Raw genomic sequence first — 13,946 nt, forward strand, 5'->3', positions numbered from 1 at the left:
GGCTTCCCCGCGACAGCGCCGTTCTATCCCTGGGTCAGATTAAAGAGGATGTACCTTATGGTACATCCTCTTTAAATAGAAGCAAATTACAAATCTGTATAACTTTCTTAAACCAGTTGATTTGAAAGAAAAAGTATTTTGCTGGAGTACCCCTTTAAGTTTTAGAAGCTGTGCTTCCCAACCTTTTTTTTTACCTCAGTGCACCCCTTGAGAATTTTTTTTTTCTCAGGGCACCATTACCAAATAATGTTCTACAAAATACAAAAAAGTCATTTAGTGACGTATTCTTTGATCTGAGGCGTCACTTTCCTGTTTCTTCTCCATCTGTCCCGGACCACCAGGACGATTTCTTCCAGCTACAATTCATGTTTCATGAACCTGCCAGACAAACATCTTAGGCTCTGCACTTTTCCAGCAACGTGTGTCCCTTTTTTCCTTCTATAGGGTCACAAACATCAGTAATTCCACTGTTTGGTTTTGGTCATGTGCTGGAAAGTAAGTAGGTATTTGGTTTGCCCCCTGTATGTGGGATCCCTTTCATTATATACTAATAATGCCCCTGCTGTGCCCTCCATGTGGTAATAATGCCCCTGCTGTGCACCTCCACATAGAAAAATGCCCCCTGCAGTTCACCCACACAATGTAAAATTCCCCTTGCTGTGCCCCCATAGAAATAATGCCCCCTTGAGTGCACTTCCATGTAGAAAATGCCTCCTTCTGTGCACATGATGTAGCAAATTGCACCCTGCTGGTAGGGCAGGCCTGTGGCCTGGTATGTCTGCTCCTCCATGGCAGGAAGTATGCAGCACAATGGGCGGTACTTTCTGCGTAAAGAGGACGTCTGGAGAACAGTAAAGTTATTTTTGATTTTTTACCAGTCGATTAATTTGGGTAACCAGAGGCTTGCTGCACCCCTGTTACACAGTCTTAAACCATATATAACATTGTTGTGTTAAAGGGAACCAATCACGCCGAAATTGCCCCCATTGATAAGGAAACGTGCTGGTACATCAGCCAGCACGCTTCCCAAACATCCCCCTGTCCCCTCCGTCCCCTCCTTTATTACCCCGTAATCTTACTTTTGTGATGTCCCGCGGTGTATGCTAATCAGCCCCAAGTAGTCAAGGTGGGCTGAACTAGTCAAGGTGGGCTGAACGGTCCCGGGCGCTGTAATCACGCCCAGACGGGCGTGATTCAAAGATCTGCGCTCCACCGACGTCATCTCTGGCCCGCGTTCACGTCGGCGGCGCGCCACGTCTTTCGCATGCCGCGCATGCGTAGTACGGCGGGAGAAGACGCTGACGTACTGCGCGTGCGCGGCGTGCGGAAGACGTCATCGCGCCACCGTCTTGGAGCGCAAGCGTCGCCGACATCTTCCAGATGCTTCCCGGTGTCCCCGGCCGGCATGCATTTAAACAGAGAGCGGGGGCCAGGCAGTGAGTGGTTCAGTGCGGCCGGACGGCGAGTCGGCCAGTGCGGCCGGACGGCGAGTCGGCGGCGGGATAGTTTGACATTTGAAGCTGGGAGGAGGAGGGGGAGCGGCGGAGGGGGCATGCTGAAGCCCCTGTGTTAGGAGCGGCGCGGCCGGCGGCAGGGGGTGCTGGTGATGGGGATAGCACATGTACTACTCCCCCATCATCTGCTCATACTGTGAGCACATGATGGGAGGAGTAGTACTGTGTATATGTGTCCAGCACCAAGCAGGGAGGGAGGGGGCAGGTAGATGCACAGGCAGCCCTCTCCATCCCTGCTCGGTGCCCTCCAAATGTACCGATTGAATACATTTATGAATTACTTGCTCCACACTTGGATTACACTTGCTCCCCAAAGTATTCCATAAATGTATTCAATCAAAAACGCACTGTACATAACATTTTTACATACACATCCATAGAATCAATAGAGTGTCCAGCAGGGGTGCACTATATATAGAAGTCAATGGTACTCGGGGCGTGGTTTGAGCATGGCCGTGTGAGGACGTGTTAGCTCTTAGCTCTGGGCACAGCTCCTCACTATCGGGACTATACCATACACTATCCTTGTCCCGTTATGCCCACCGGATCTCGGAAGACGCCCTCGACACCTGTGGCATCTTCCCAGGCATTTTTGGCCCGCTTTGCCCGTTCAGAAAGGCGCAATCCGCCCGCGGCCCAGCAGCGCAGCAAGATAGCCGCCGCGCCTGTGACCAGAAGCACTGCTCTGAAGACAGCCCCTGCCTTTCCTGAGCCAGACAATACCGGAGATCCTGCAGACTCCTGGTCAACTTGACCTGACCTCCCCGGCCACCTCTGATCAGGTCCCCCGCTCCTCTCTAACCCTGGCCCTGCTCCTGACAGAAGTCCAGTCCCTCCTGCACGCTCTCCCGACCCATGACGACCTCACAACGCAGCTGGCCCGTATGGAGGAGAGACATGCAGGGAACATGGCGGACATCAAATCCTCCATGACAGCAGTCGCTGCAGCTGTATCGGGACTGGAGACCCGACATGCCGCTCTGGACCACGCGGTAAATGAACTGACCCCCCGCATGGACGCACAGGAGGCCGTCCTGCGAGACCTGATTTTGCATGTCGACGATTTAGAAAATCGGGGTCGTCGGAACAACGTAAAGCGCGCCTGGGAACTGGGCCCAATGACCTTTGAAGGAGCCGAGATCACTCTCTTGCCCGACCTATCCAGACGCACTCTGGCCATGCGTTGTCTGCTAAAACCACTACTGGACATTATCCAGGACTCTGGGGCCTCCTATAGATGAGGCTACCCGTTCCATCTGATTATCAGCTCAGGAACCACCTCCTACATCCTGTGCACGCCTGCTGATTTACCTGGTGCGCTACAGCTGCTAGACCACGGTGATCTGCGATTGCTGACTGGACCCTGCCGATTCTCCCGCTTCCCGCCTTGGGTCCGCAACCGGGAGGCCGCTCCCCGCGTTCAGAGACACTAAGATCTAGGTCTCCGCTATGAAGAGGTTCCCGCTCCCCCCCCGCCTATGGGACCCCCCGCTCTCCAGCCCCGTCAGCCGGCTGAAACTCGCAGGGATCAGGCACGTGAAGCCCTGTCTGCCTGAACACCTCCGCTACACCTCGGGACTTTGCCGTGAGTCATGTGAGACTGTCTTACTCTTCCGGCTACACAACTCTGAGGCTGGAGCGAAGCTGCCACAATGTGCCTTTCACTCTAGCTGCTGTGCCATCCGGGTGCCTTCTCATCCCTTCTCCTTACCCTCATCTGGACTCCCTCCCCCCCCCCCCGCTCCCTGTTTCCCCCTATCTTCCCCCTGCACAAAGATGAATCACTGCGTACCTGTCGGGAACAGGACGAGACAGGTTGCACTAGACCTCCTTCCGTTCTTCAGTGACTGGAACTGTTCGTATTACCGTTTGGGGGGGTGGGGGGGTCCGTTTGAGTTCTTAGGAGGGAGGGGGGTGGACGTGTTGTTCCTCTATGGTCTGGTTATTTTTAGTTTATGCTGTATGTTGTGCATGTTTACCTGCTAATTGATCAAGCATTGCAGATACCTTACAGGTACTCTCCCCTGGAGACGTAGTCGCCATGCCTTTGCAGGGTCAACAGGTCTGCGCAGAGTGGCTGTGTACCCGTCCTTTTTATTGACCGGCAGTTACGCAGTCCCTTCCCCGTGTCTTCTATCGTCACTGATACACGGTCACCCTGTTCTCTGACCTGGACCTGACCAGCTGTTTACCTGCTCACCAACATTGACCGCACAGTGTTTTAGGGAGGCACATGCACCCTTTGTCAGTGCCCCCTTTTGCAGTATGCTACACTAGCTACTAGCGCTTGGTTCTTTGCACAGGTTTATGGCCGGTGGCCGTAGTGTCCCTGCCACACCTAGTGTCTGGGTCTTTGATACCCATCTTTGAGTTTTCTTGCTCTCCCCTCTTCTCCTTTTTCTCTCCCCCTCTCCTTGTGTAGTCTCCTATTTCTAGCTTTATCCCCCCACCCACCCTCGTCGTTCCCTCCTTCCCTTCCCTCCCGCGGGCCGTTCCTCACTGACCATGTCTTTGGTTTTATGTGTCTCTATTAACGCGCAGGGCTTGAACATCCCGGAGAAACGCTCCTCCCTGTTGCGCCTCTTATGGGCCAAACGTGCCTCGGTGGCGTTCATCCAGGAGACCCATTTCCGGAAAGATCAAATCCAGAATCTGTTGGATCGTAACTTCTCTGATGCATTCCATAGCTGCTCGTCTGATTCTAAAACGAAAGGGGTGTCCATCTTGATTGCCCGCTCTGCCCCGTGGGAACTCGTTGATCAGGTGTCGGACTCTGAGGGCCGGTTCCTCTTTGTAAAAGGCAAGATGGCAGGTACTCTGTGTACCTTTGGCACGGTATACCTTCCCAATTCTAGACAGGTGGACTTCCTGGAGCGCTGTTTGGAGAAGTTGACGATTTCCTGGAGGGAGTGGTTGTTCTCGGAGGCAATTTCAACATGGCCCTTGACCCCCTCCTAGACTCTTCCTCGGGCCGTTCCTCTCTCTCTTTCTCTTCTCTCCGGCGCACCAAACAAACCCTACACTCGTACCAACTGATGGATGTGTGGAGGCTCCTCCACCCACATGACAGAGATTACACCTTTTTCTCCAATCTGCATAATCTTTACTTGCGTCTTGACTACTTTTTTCTCTCGCATACCCACCTTGACCTTGTAACCACTGGCTCCATTGACTCCATCTCATTTTCTGATCATGCGCTGATCTCCTTTTCCCTATCGTTTACACCCCCTCAACCGCGGACGTGGCGTTGGCGCCTCAACGACACTCTACTTAGAGAACCTGAGGTCCTTGCCGAAGTGCGTTCGGACTTGACCAACTACTTTTCAACCAATGTCACCACAGATTTCTCTCCCCTGGTAGTTTGGGAAGCCCATAAATGCTTTATCTGCAAAACGTTCATTAACCTCTTAAGGACATAGGACGTATGCGTACGTCATATGTCCTCACTTGCACTTCAAAGCGGGGCCGCGCGGCGGCCCCGCTTTGAAGTGCCGCGATCCCGGGTGCCGCGAGTAGCCCGGGACCGCTGCTATTAGCGGGCACGGTCTGATCGCCGTGCCCGCTAATTAGCTAATCGGAGGCAGCTGTCAAAGTTGACAGCTGCCTCCGATTACCGGAGGCAACGTTTCCCTGGTGTCTAGTGGGGGAGATCGCTCCTCCGGGACCTTGTCCCGGAGGAGCGATCTCCGTTACTGATGCCGGCCGGGGACGCGTCCAAGATGGCGCCGTCCTCGGCTCGGCACTCGTTCGTTTTCGGCTGCAGCAGCCGAAAGCAAACGAGTGCCGATCTCATGGATCTCTGCAGCATATCTATGCTGCAGAGATCTCAATGAGAGATCACAGTGTATATACTAGAAGTCCCCCAGGGGGGCTTCTAGTATATGTGTAAAAAAAAAAAAAAAAGTGTTGTTAATAGTAAAAAGCCCCCTCCCCTAATAAAAGTCTGAATCACCCCCCTTTTCCCAGGTTTTAAATAAAAGTAAACAAATAAATAAATAAATAAACATGTTTGCTATCGCCGCGTGCGCAAAGTACAATTAGTGACGCAAAAAATAAGGGGTCATGTGGGTTTCTAGGTGGAAAAATGCAAGTGCTATGACCTTTTAAACACAAGGAGGAAAAACCGAAAACGTAAAAACGAAAATGGGCCATGTCCTTAAAGGGTTAAACTGGCCACACGCCTCAAGAAAGAACGGTCTGCTAAGATACTCTCCCTTGTCTCCAAAATTGCGACTCTGGACAAGCAACATAAGAGGACGCTCGCGGTAGCCACTGGGGAGGAGTTGGCAGCCCTCTGGGGTACATTGCGAGCCCTTACCCTTGCGAATGCCAAGCCTGCTCTAGCACGCTGCCGCCGTCATTATTTTGAATTCGGCAATAAGCCAGGCAAGACCTTAGCCTGGGCCTTACGATCGCAAAGAGCTCGATCCTTTATTCCTCAGGTCTCTTCAGCCTCCGGTTCTAAACTCTCCCTAACCTCCCAAATAACCGACGCCTTCCGATCTTATTATGTGACTCTACACTCACCGGCAACTTTATTAGGTAAACCTGTCCAACTGCACGTTACCACTTAATTTCTTATCAGCCAATCACATGGTCAAGACAATCTCCTGCAGTTCAAACCGAGCATCAGTATGGGAAAGAAAGGTGATTTGAGTGCCTTTGAACGTGGCATGGTTGTTGGTGCCAGAAGGGCTGGTCTGAGTATTTCAGAAACTGCTGATCTACTGGGATTTTCACGCACAACCATCTCTAGGGTTTACCGAGAATGGTCCGAAAAAGAAAAAACATCCAGTGAGCGGCAGTTCTGTGGGCGGAAATGCCTTGTTGATGCCAGAGGTCAGAGGAGAATGGGCAGACTGGTTCGAGCTGATAGAAAGGCAACAGTGACTCAAATAGCCAACCGTTACAACCAAGGTAGGCAGAAGAGCATCTCTGAACGCACAGTACGTCGAACTTAGAGGCAGATAGGCTACAGCAGCAGAAGACCACACCGGGTGCCACTCCTTTCAGCTAAGAACAGGAAACTAAGGCTACAATTTGCACAAGCTCATCGAAATTGGACAGTAGAAGATTGGAAAAACGTTGCCTGGTCTGATGAGTCTCGATTTCTGCTGCGACATTCGGATGGTAGGGTCAGAATTTGGTGTCAACAACATGAAAGCATGGATCCATCCTGCCTTGTATCAACGGTTCAGGCTGGTGGTGGTATCATGGTGTGGGGAATATTTTCTTGGCACTCTTTGGGCCCCTTGGTACCAATAGAGCATCGTTGCAACGCCACAGCCTACCTGAGTATTGTTGCTGTCCATCCCTTTATGACCACAATGTACCCAACATCTGATGGCTACTTTCAGCAGGATAATGCGCCATGTCATAAAGCTAGAATCATCTCAGACTGGTTTCTTGAACATGACAATGAGTTCACTGTACTCAAATGGCCTCCACAGTCACCAGTTCTCAATCCAATAGAGCATCTTTGTGGTGGAACGGGAGATTCGCATCATGGATGTGCAGCCGACAAATCTGCGGCAACTGTGTGATGCCATCATGTCAATGTGGACCAAAATCTCTGAGGAATGCTTCCAGCACCTTGTTGAATCTATGCCACGAAGAATTGAGGCAGTTCTGAAGGCAAAAGGGGGTCCAACCCGTTACTAGCATGGTGTACCTAATAAAGTGGCCGGTGAGTGTATATGGCCTCTGAAGGAACATTTCCTGTCTGCATACAATGCCGTCTCCACTGGCTCCTCACTCCCTCCAGACTCCCTACAGGCCCACATTTCGGTAATCCCCAAGGAGGGTAAGGATCCCTCTTACTGTCAAAACTACCGTCCCATCTACCTTCTAAATTTAGATCTAAAGTTTTTCTCTAAAATCTTAGCAGACGGTTTGACGCCCCTCCTTCAGCCCGTTATACATCCGGATCAAGTAGGCTTCATGCCCATGAGGGAAGCACGGGACAATACCACCCGGGCCATCAATCTCATTCACCATGCCCGGTCTTCAGGCCTGCCATCAATGCTCTTATCTACGGAAGCGGAGAAGGCCTTTGACCGAGTCAGTTGGCCCTTCCTCTTTGCCACACTCCAACATATCGGCCTCGGCCCTCATATGTTGACGTGGTTAGGCTCGCTATACTTCCATCCCTCAGCCCAGGTCTCAGTCAACGGCCTTCCCTCCACCCCGTTTTCTATTTCTAACAGCACACGGCAGGGATGTCCCCTGTCCCCTCTCATCTTTGTCTTGACATTGGAACCCTTCCTTAGGCATGTTAGGAACAATGTAAATATCTCTGTGGTGAGTGTGGGGCGAGTGGAGCATAAGGTAGCGGCGTATGCAGACGATCTGCTTTTCTTTCTAACACGTCCCTCTGTGTCCCTTCCTAACCTTCTTTCAGAAATTTCATAGTACCAAACCCTCTCAAACAACAAGATAAACCTGCAAAATCTGAGGCGCTTAATCTCTCTCTCCCTTCTTCCACAGGAGCCACCCTGCTGGAGGCCGCCTTCCCTTTTCGATGGTCACACTCCTCCCTAACGTATCTGGGGGTCCAGTTGACGCCTTCTGCCTCCGATATCCGATATCCGCTGCCATCCTATGCTGAAACGTATTGAACTAGACTTGCTGAGGTGGCACAGGGGCACTTTCTCCTGGTTTGGGCGCTGTTCTATCTTTAAAATGAATGTCTTGCCTCGCCTCTTGTACCTCTTCCAGGCCCTCCCGGTGGCGGTGGCCCTGTCCTACTTTAGGCAACTTTCAACGATCCTCACCAGGTTTATCTGGGCTCATAAGCAGCCTCGGCTAGCGAAGGCGGTCCTGTATTGCCCGAAATTGAGAGGGGGACTAGGGCTTCCTAACCTTTATCACTACTATGTCGCTGCCCACCTTTCGCGAGTAGTAGATTGGCAACGTCACGCTCACACGAAAATATGGGTAGGCCTAGAAATGGCATTGTCTCCCCTCTCGCTGCTGGCGGCTCCGTGGCTACCAGACGCCTGTCGCCGACTTGCCCAACACCCTACCATTGCCCCGACCCTGAAGATATGCCAAGAACATGTCTCCTCTGGCTTCCTAGCATCACACCCTTCTCCTTTGTTTCCAGTCTTGGGCAATCCCTCCTTTTTGGCCGGCATAGAAGACCCAGTGTTTCGTACATAGTCCCGTGCTGGCAATTTCCGTGCATCCTTTTTCCTCTCTGGCTCGTATTGGCTATTTCTGTCTTTGCTCAATGATCTCACGGACCATTCACCTCTGGGGTTCTGGCGGGCGTTACAACTCCACCACTTCCTTCATTCCCTTCCTAACCCCTCCTGCTTTGCACGGTCACCTACTAAGTTTTAATCCCTCTGTCTGGGCTCCGGCCCTCTTTGCCACACTCTTTCCCTTCTATATGCCATGTTGGGTTCGCCTCCCAAACAGCCCCCGCCACCTTTTATCGCCGCGTGGGAAGAGGACCTTAATGTTACACTCTCTGCAGCGCAGGCGGAACGTGTCTTCATGTGTTCACACTCCTCTTCCATTGCCTCTCGTCTGCAAGAGGCTGGATACAAACTACTCTCGTTGGTATCGGGTGCCCAACCGACTCCATTGGATCTTCCCCGAGGTCTCCCCGCTTTGCTGGAGGAATTGTGGTGGAGAGGGGTCCCTTCTCCACACCTTCTGGAGCTGTCCTAAGCTGGTACCTTTCTGGAGGGAAGTATGGCGCATTTCCTCTACTTTCACTGACTATCAGCTTCCTTTCTCCCCATCACTCTTCTTCCTGCACTTGTCGGAGATCCCTCTGAAGTCCTACCGTTGCTCTGTACTCCGTCACCTGGTCAACGCTGCCCGTGCCTGTATCCCTGTGCTGTGGCGTCAGCCTGATCCCCCGAGTATCTCCATGTGGCTCCGTAAAGTGGAAGATATCAAGCGCACGGAGGACCTTACGGCGCAATTGCATGGCTGCAACTCTCGCTTTTTCCGGACATGGTTCCACTGGGATCAGTTTACCGAATCAACCGAATTTCGATCTCTCCTGACTCAGTGAGGAATGGTCCCCTCTACTCCCCCTCCCTTCCCCTCACTTCCTTTCCGATATGCTTAGCCACCCACTGGGAACTGTGGATTGCCTTGGTATTTGTTATAGTTTTACTTTTGATTTTTACTGTACACCTGACTACATTCTGTTGGTATGATTATATGTCAATGCACCCTGCGGGTGCGGCAAGTTACTGTATGTTCTGTTATATAAATTGAAAAATAAATAAAATTGAGAATTAATAAAAAAAGAAGTCAATGGTACTCATTGAGTTCTATATATAGTGCACCCCCTGCTGGACACTCCATTGGAATTACACCCTGGTTCGTGACGTCACAGTATTTCTGAGAAATTGAAGTCTCCCTGATCTAGTTAATTATGGGAAATGCACATATAGGGCTATTTCCCTTAATTTAAGGGGTATTCCCCCCAAAAGCAAAAAAAATGTAATGCCCCCAAACCTAGCTATTCTTACTCACCAAGTCTCCTCGAGTATTTTGAGCCGTCTCCCATCTTTCTAGCTGCTGCCGTTCCTGAGTTACAAGTTTTTCTAAAAGATGGTCCATAATCAAGATAGGAAACTACATTTCCCATCATGCAATGCTTATGTCTGATGATGAATTAGCAGAGCTGAGATGATGATGGCGGCGTAGCAGAACTGAGATGATGATGGTGGCGTAGCAGAGCTGAGATGTTGATGGCATAGCAGAGCTGAGATGGTGCAGCAGAGCTGAGATGGTGATGGCATAGCAGAGCTGAGATGGTGTAGCAGAGCTGAGATGGTGATGGCATAGCAGAGCTGAGATGATGTAGCAGAGCTGAGATGGTGATGGCATAGCAGAGCTGAGATGCTGTAGCAGAGCTGAGATGGTGATGGCATAGCACAGCTGAGATGATGTAGCAGAGCTGAGATGGTGATGGCATAGCCTAGCTGAGATGATGTAGCAGAGCTGAGATGGTGATGGCATAGCAGAGCTGAGATGGTGTAGCAGTTTGTCACGCCGGTAAGCGGGCCAGCATCGCCAGTGACGGACGGAAGGGGGGGGGGGTGCCGTCGTGGGTGACGGAGGACAGTCTGCCACGGGGGGGGTGGGGGGTTGGGGGGGGTGCATGTGCCACCGGTAAGCGTCGCAGGGTACTGCGGGCGACAAGGGTGACGGGGGTGCCGTCAGGGGTCACAGTCAGGGGGTGAGCTCTGGGGCTGGGGGGGGGGAGGGCACACGGTACCGGTGACTAGGGTGGCTGCTGTTAGAGATGGAGACAGTGACAGCTGCATTGATCACTGTCTCCCTCTCTAACAGCAGCCACTGCCGTCCTCCTTCACTTCAGATTGGCTGGGTTAGAAGTGCTATCCCAGCCCATTGAAGAGAAGGAGGACACGTGATGCCGTCTCAGAGGGTGCGGGCCAGGAGCAGGGAGCGTGTTGGAGTGGACTGAGGTCTGATGATTCTATGCAATCTGTGGGGGTGGGGGCACCTAGATAACAGCAAAACTGTGCAGAATCCATAATAAATTTATATTGGAAAGATGGAAAGCTACGGGTGGGCAACCTATTAATGCAAAAATAATTTTGGGGGTAATACCCCTTTAATGTACATTAGAAATTTGTCTAACTTTCTATAAGTAATAACATATTAAAAAAAATACTTTTGGCCGGACCTCTCCTTTAAGCCCTTCAGAGTGGGAGTTGCCTTTTATGGTGGGCCTCCAATAGAGGATCCCCCCACCATGACTTTTATGTATCTGAAATGGACATACAGACAGGAAGTGCCTGTGATAATTTTTCTGCCCTACTAATAATAAATCACTAGAACATGTGACGTTTGCAGTATCCATTGTTCTGCATTTATTTGTGTATGTCTTAATCTGCTTCCAGTCATGGAACCCGTTGTGCTGGGGAGGTGGCTGCAGCTGTTAATAATGACATTTGTGGTGCTGGGATTGCATACAATGCAAGGATTGGAGGTAATGTAAGGGCCACCAGCTCTTGACACTGTTCTTTTTGCTGACACCAGTTGTTCTAAACACATCCTTTTCTTATTAGGGGTGCGGATGCTTGATGGATTGATCACTGATGTTATAGAGGCTCGGTCACTAAGTTTTAATTCACAGTATATACAAATCTACAGTGCCAGCTGGGGACCAGAAGATGATGGCAAAACTCTGGATGGACCAGGCCCACTGGCCACAGAGGCTTTTTATAAGGGAATTGTAAATGTGAGTCCTTTATATTTTTTCTTTTTCCTCACTAACATTACATTTTGTCTGCCTTTTTAAGTGTCCATCGTAAACAATAACAGGTCTCTTGACTGGTTAACAGTGCCTGCTTCATATTCTTCTATATCTGAAAGAATAACATTGACGAGGAAGTTCAGTTTACAGTTGTGCTCATAACTGTATATACTCCAGACAGACGGTAGATCTCATTATGTAATATTTTATACAAAAACCTGAAAATGGGTTAGCCATCACCTGACGAATGAGCAGACACTATTGTGTGCCCATTTAGATTATTGTCATTGGCCACCCATCGCTATATGTAATGCGGAGGGTGATGAGCAACAATAATGATTTTTAAGGGCCATACAAATGATCCAGTGATTATACCCCTGGCAACACATTTGATGAAGTCTTGGGAAAGCTCAGCAAACAATCACCGACCTTTCAGCCCGTGTAAAAGTGCCGTTAGTACCAGACATTAGCTCCTTAGTGCTTTGTGTTGTCATGTGCGAAGACGTTCATCTCCTCTTGGCAAAATCCTCCAGGTCATATACATCCTTTAGTTATCTGGGATGACATCTTGTTTGAATTCTCTCCAAGTTTCTAATTGGTGTTGAGGCCAGGAGAATAGGACAGAGAACTAGTGGAGCAGAAATGTGTGCTCATGTTTATAGCTCATTTTTAACAGTCCTGCTGATCAGTCTAAATAGCTTTGCTTTCCTAGTATAAAAATGTTCTTCAGCATTCTTTTAACTTAGTTTATAAAAAATAAAAATAAAATAATAAATCTGGATTAAAGTGCCTCACCCTTAAGTTAAAAAAGAGCTTCATCTCAACCTGAGAGTTTTTTAGTGTTTGATCAGGACAGTCTATGATCTCAGGTATCATTGTATCATTATGATTACTGAAGCAGCTTCACCTGACCAATATTCTATTACCTGTGTTTTACCAAATCATATGTATAAAAAGCGATACACAGCTTAGAAAATTTATGCTTGGGGCATGGAAACATGAGCACCTCTGTAATATGTGAAATTCTTTAAGTTGTAATAAGTTTGTTCTTCCTATAACATTTTGAGGGAGATTTATCAAAAGGGTCTAAAATTTAGACTGGTGCAAACTGCCCACAGCAACCAATCCCAGCTGAGCTTTCAGTTCTGGTAACATGAAAGAGGAGCTGTGATTGGTTGCTCTGGGCAGTTTGCACCAGTCTAAATTGTACACTCTTTGATAAATTTCCCCCTTTGTTTCTGCATAGCCTGTATTGATGTCACTCAGCCTCTTCCTTTGTGCTTCTTCCACTCTAGGGACGTAATGGTCTTGGCTCTATTTTTGTTTGGGCATCAGGAAATGGTGGCTCGCGTTATGATAACTGCAACTGCGATGGTTACACCAACAATATTTTCACTTTATCAGTTGGCAGCACCACAGAGGATGGAGAAGTCCCATGGTATAGTGAGGCTTGTGCATCAACACTCACTACCACCTACAGCAGTGGCCCCAACAAAAACAGACAAATTGTGAGGGCTATATATTTATTTCATTATGCAACCTTATTTTTCGCTGTAAAAAAACCCTTTAATGTCTCTTTTTTTGCTCTTTCTGGACTTGCTGCCACGTGGCTGTGCTTAAAAGGTACCTATCACTTGGTCAGCACAGCAGGATACTTTGAAAATGACGACAGGTAGGCTGTCTCTCCTGACGCAAGCGAGGTATGGGAACTCACAAAATTTCCATGGACAGTTTTGTAAGTGCGTTACAGTTCAGTCTCTGGCACTTCCAGGAGCTTCCATACCTTGCTCATGTCAGCCTTGCTGAAAAAGAGGTGCCTGTCAAAGTTCCCCTTTAAGTGAGGTTAAAGGGAATCTTTCAGGTCCATACACAGACACATACAAAAAATTAAAGAAAGATAAAAAAAAATTATGTCTTTGTCTTTGCTGATGGCCATTGGCAGAGTTACAAAGTTTAATTTATCCTTGGAAGCTGAAATGCTACAGATGCTGAGCCAAAGCATGCACGTCTCTTCCATTTCACACCCTCTCTGTCTTTATTAATATACATGGCTGAGCTTTCAGTCCTATACCTTAGTTAGCCAAGACAGCTATTCACCTTATTTTGAGAAAGGGGACCTGCTTGTTCCCGAAACGTGTCAATTTCTGTGCTTTTTATGAATAAATTGCATCTTTATTCTA

At 49.3% G+C, this 13,946-nt stretch overlaps 1 protein-coding gene across 6 annotated transcripts in view; it reads left to right on the plus strand.

Annotated features, from left to right (window-relative positions):
• Window positions 1–13,946, plus strand: part of PCSK4 (proprotein convertase subtilisin/kexin type 4) — a 64,105-nt gene that overhangs the window by 30,285 nt on the left and 19,874 nt on the right. For 5 of the 6 annotated variants that reach the window (XM_069962451.1, XM_069962448.1, XM_069962453.1 and 2 more), the window contains exons 6-8: window positions 11,411–11,499; window positions 11,579–11,751; window positions 13,062–13,274. In XM_069962451.1, coding sequence (XP_069818552.1) covers window positions 11,411–11,499; window positions 11,579–11,751; window positions 13,062–13,274 — 475 coding nt within the window. The remainder of the gene's footprint in view (window positions 1–11,410; window positions 11,500–11,578; window positions 11,752–13,061; window positions 13,275–13,946) is intronic. The other variant, XM_069962449.1, reaches the window with a different exon arrangement.

Source organism: Dendropsophus ebraccatus, chromosome 3 (genome assembly GCF_027789765.1).
Source record: "Dendropsophus ebraccatus isolate aDenEbr1 chromosome 3, aDenEbr1.pat, whole genome shotgun sequence".
Lineage (NCBI taxonomy): Eukaryota > Metazoa > Chordata > Amphibia > Anura > Hylidae > Dendropsophus > Dendropsophus ebraccatus.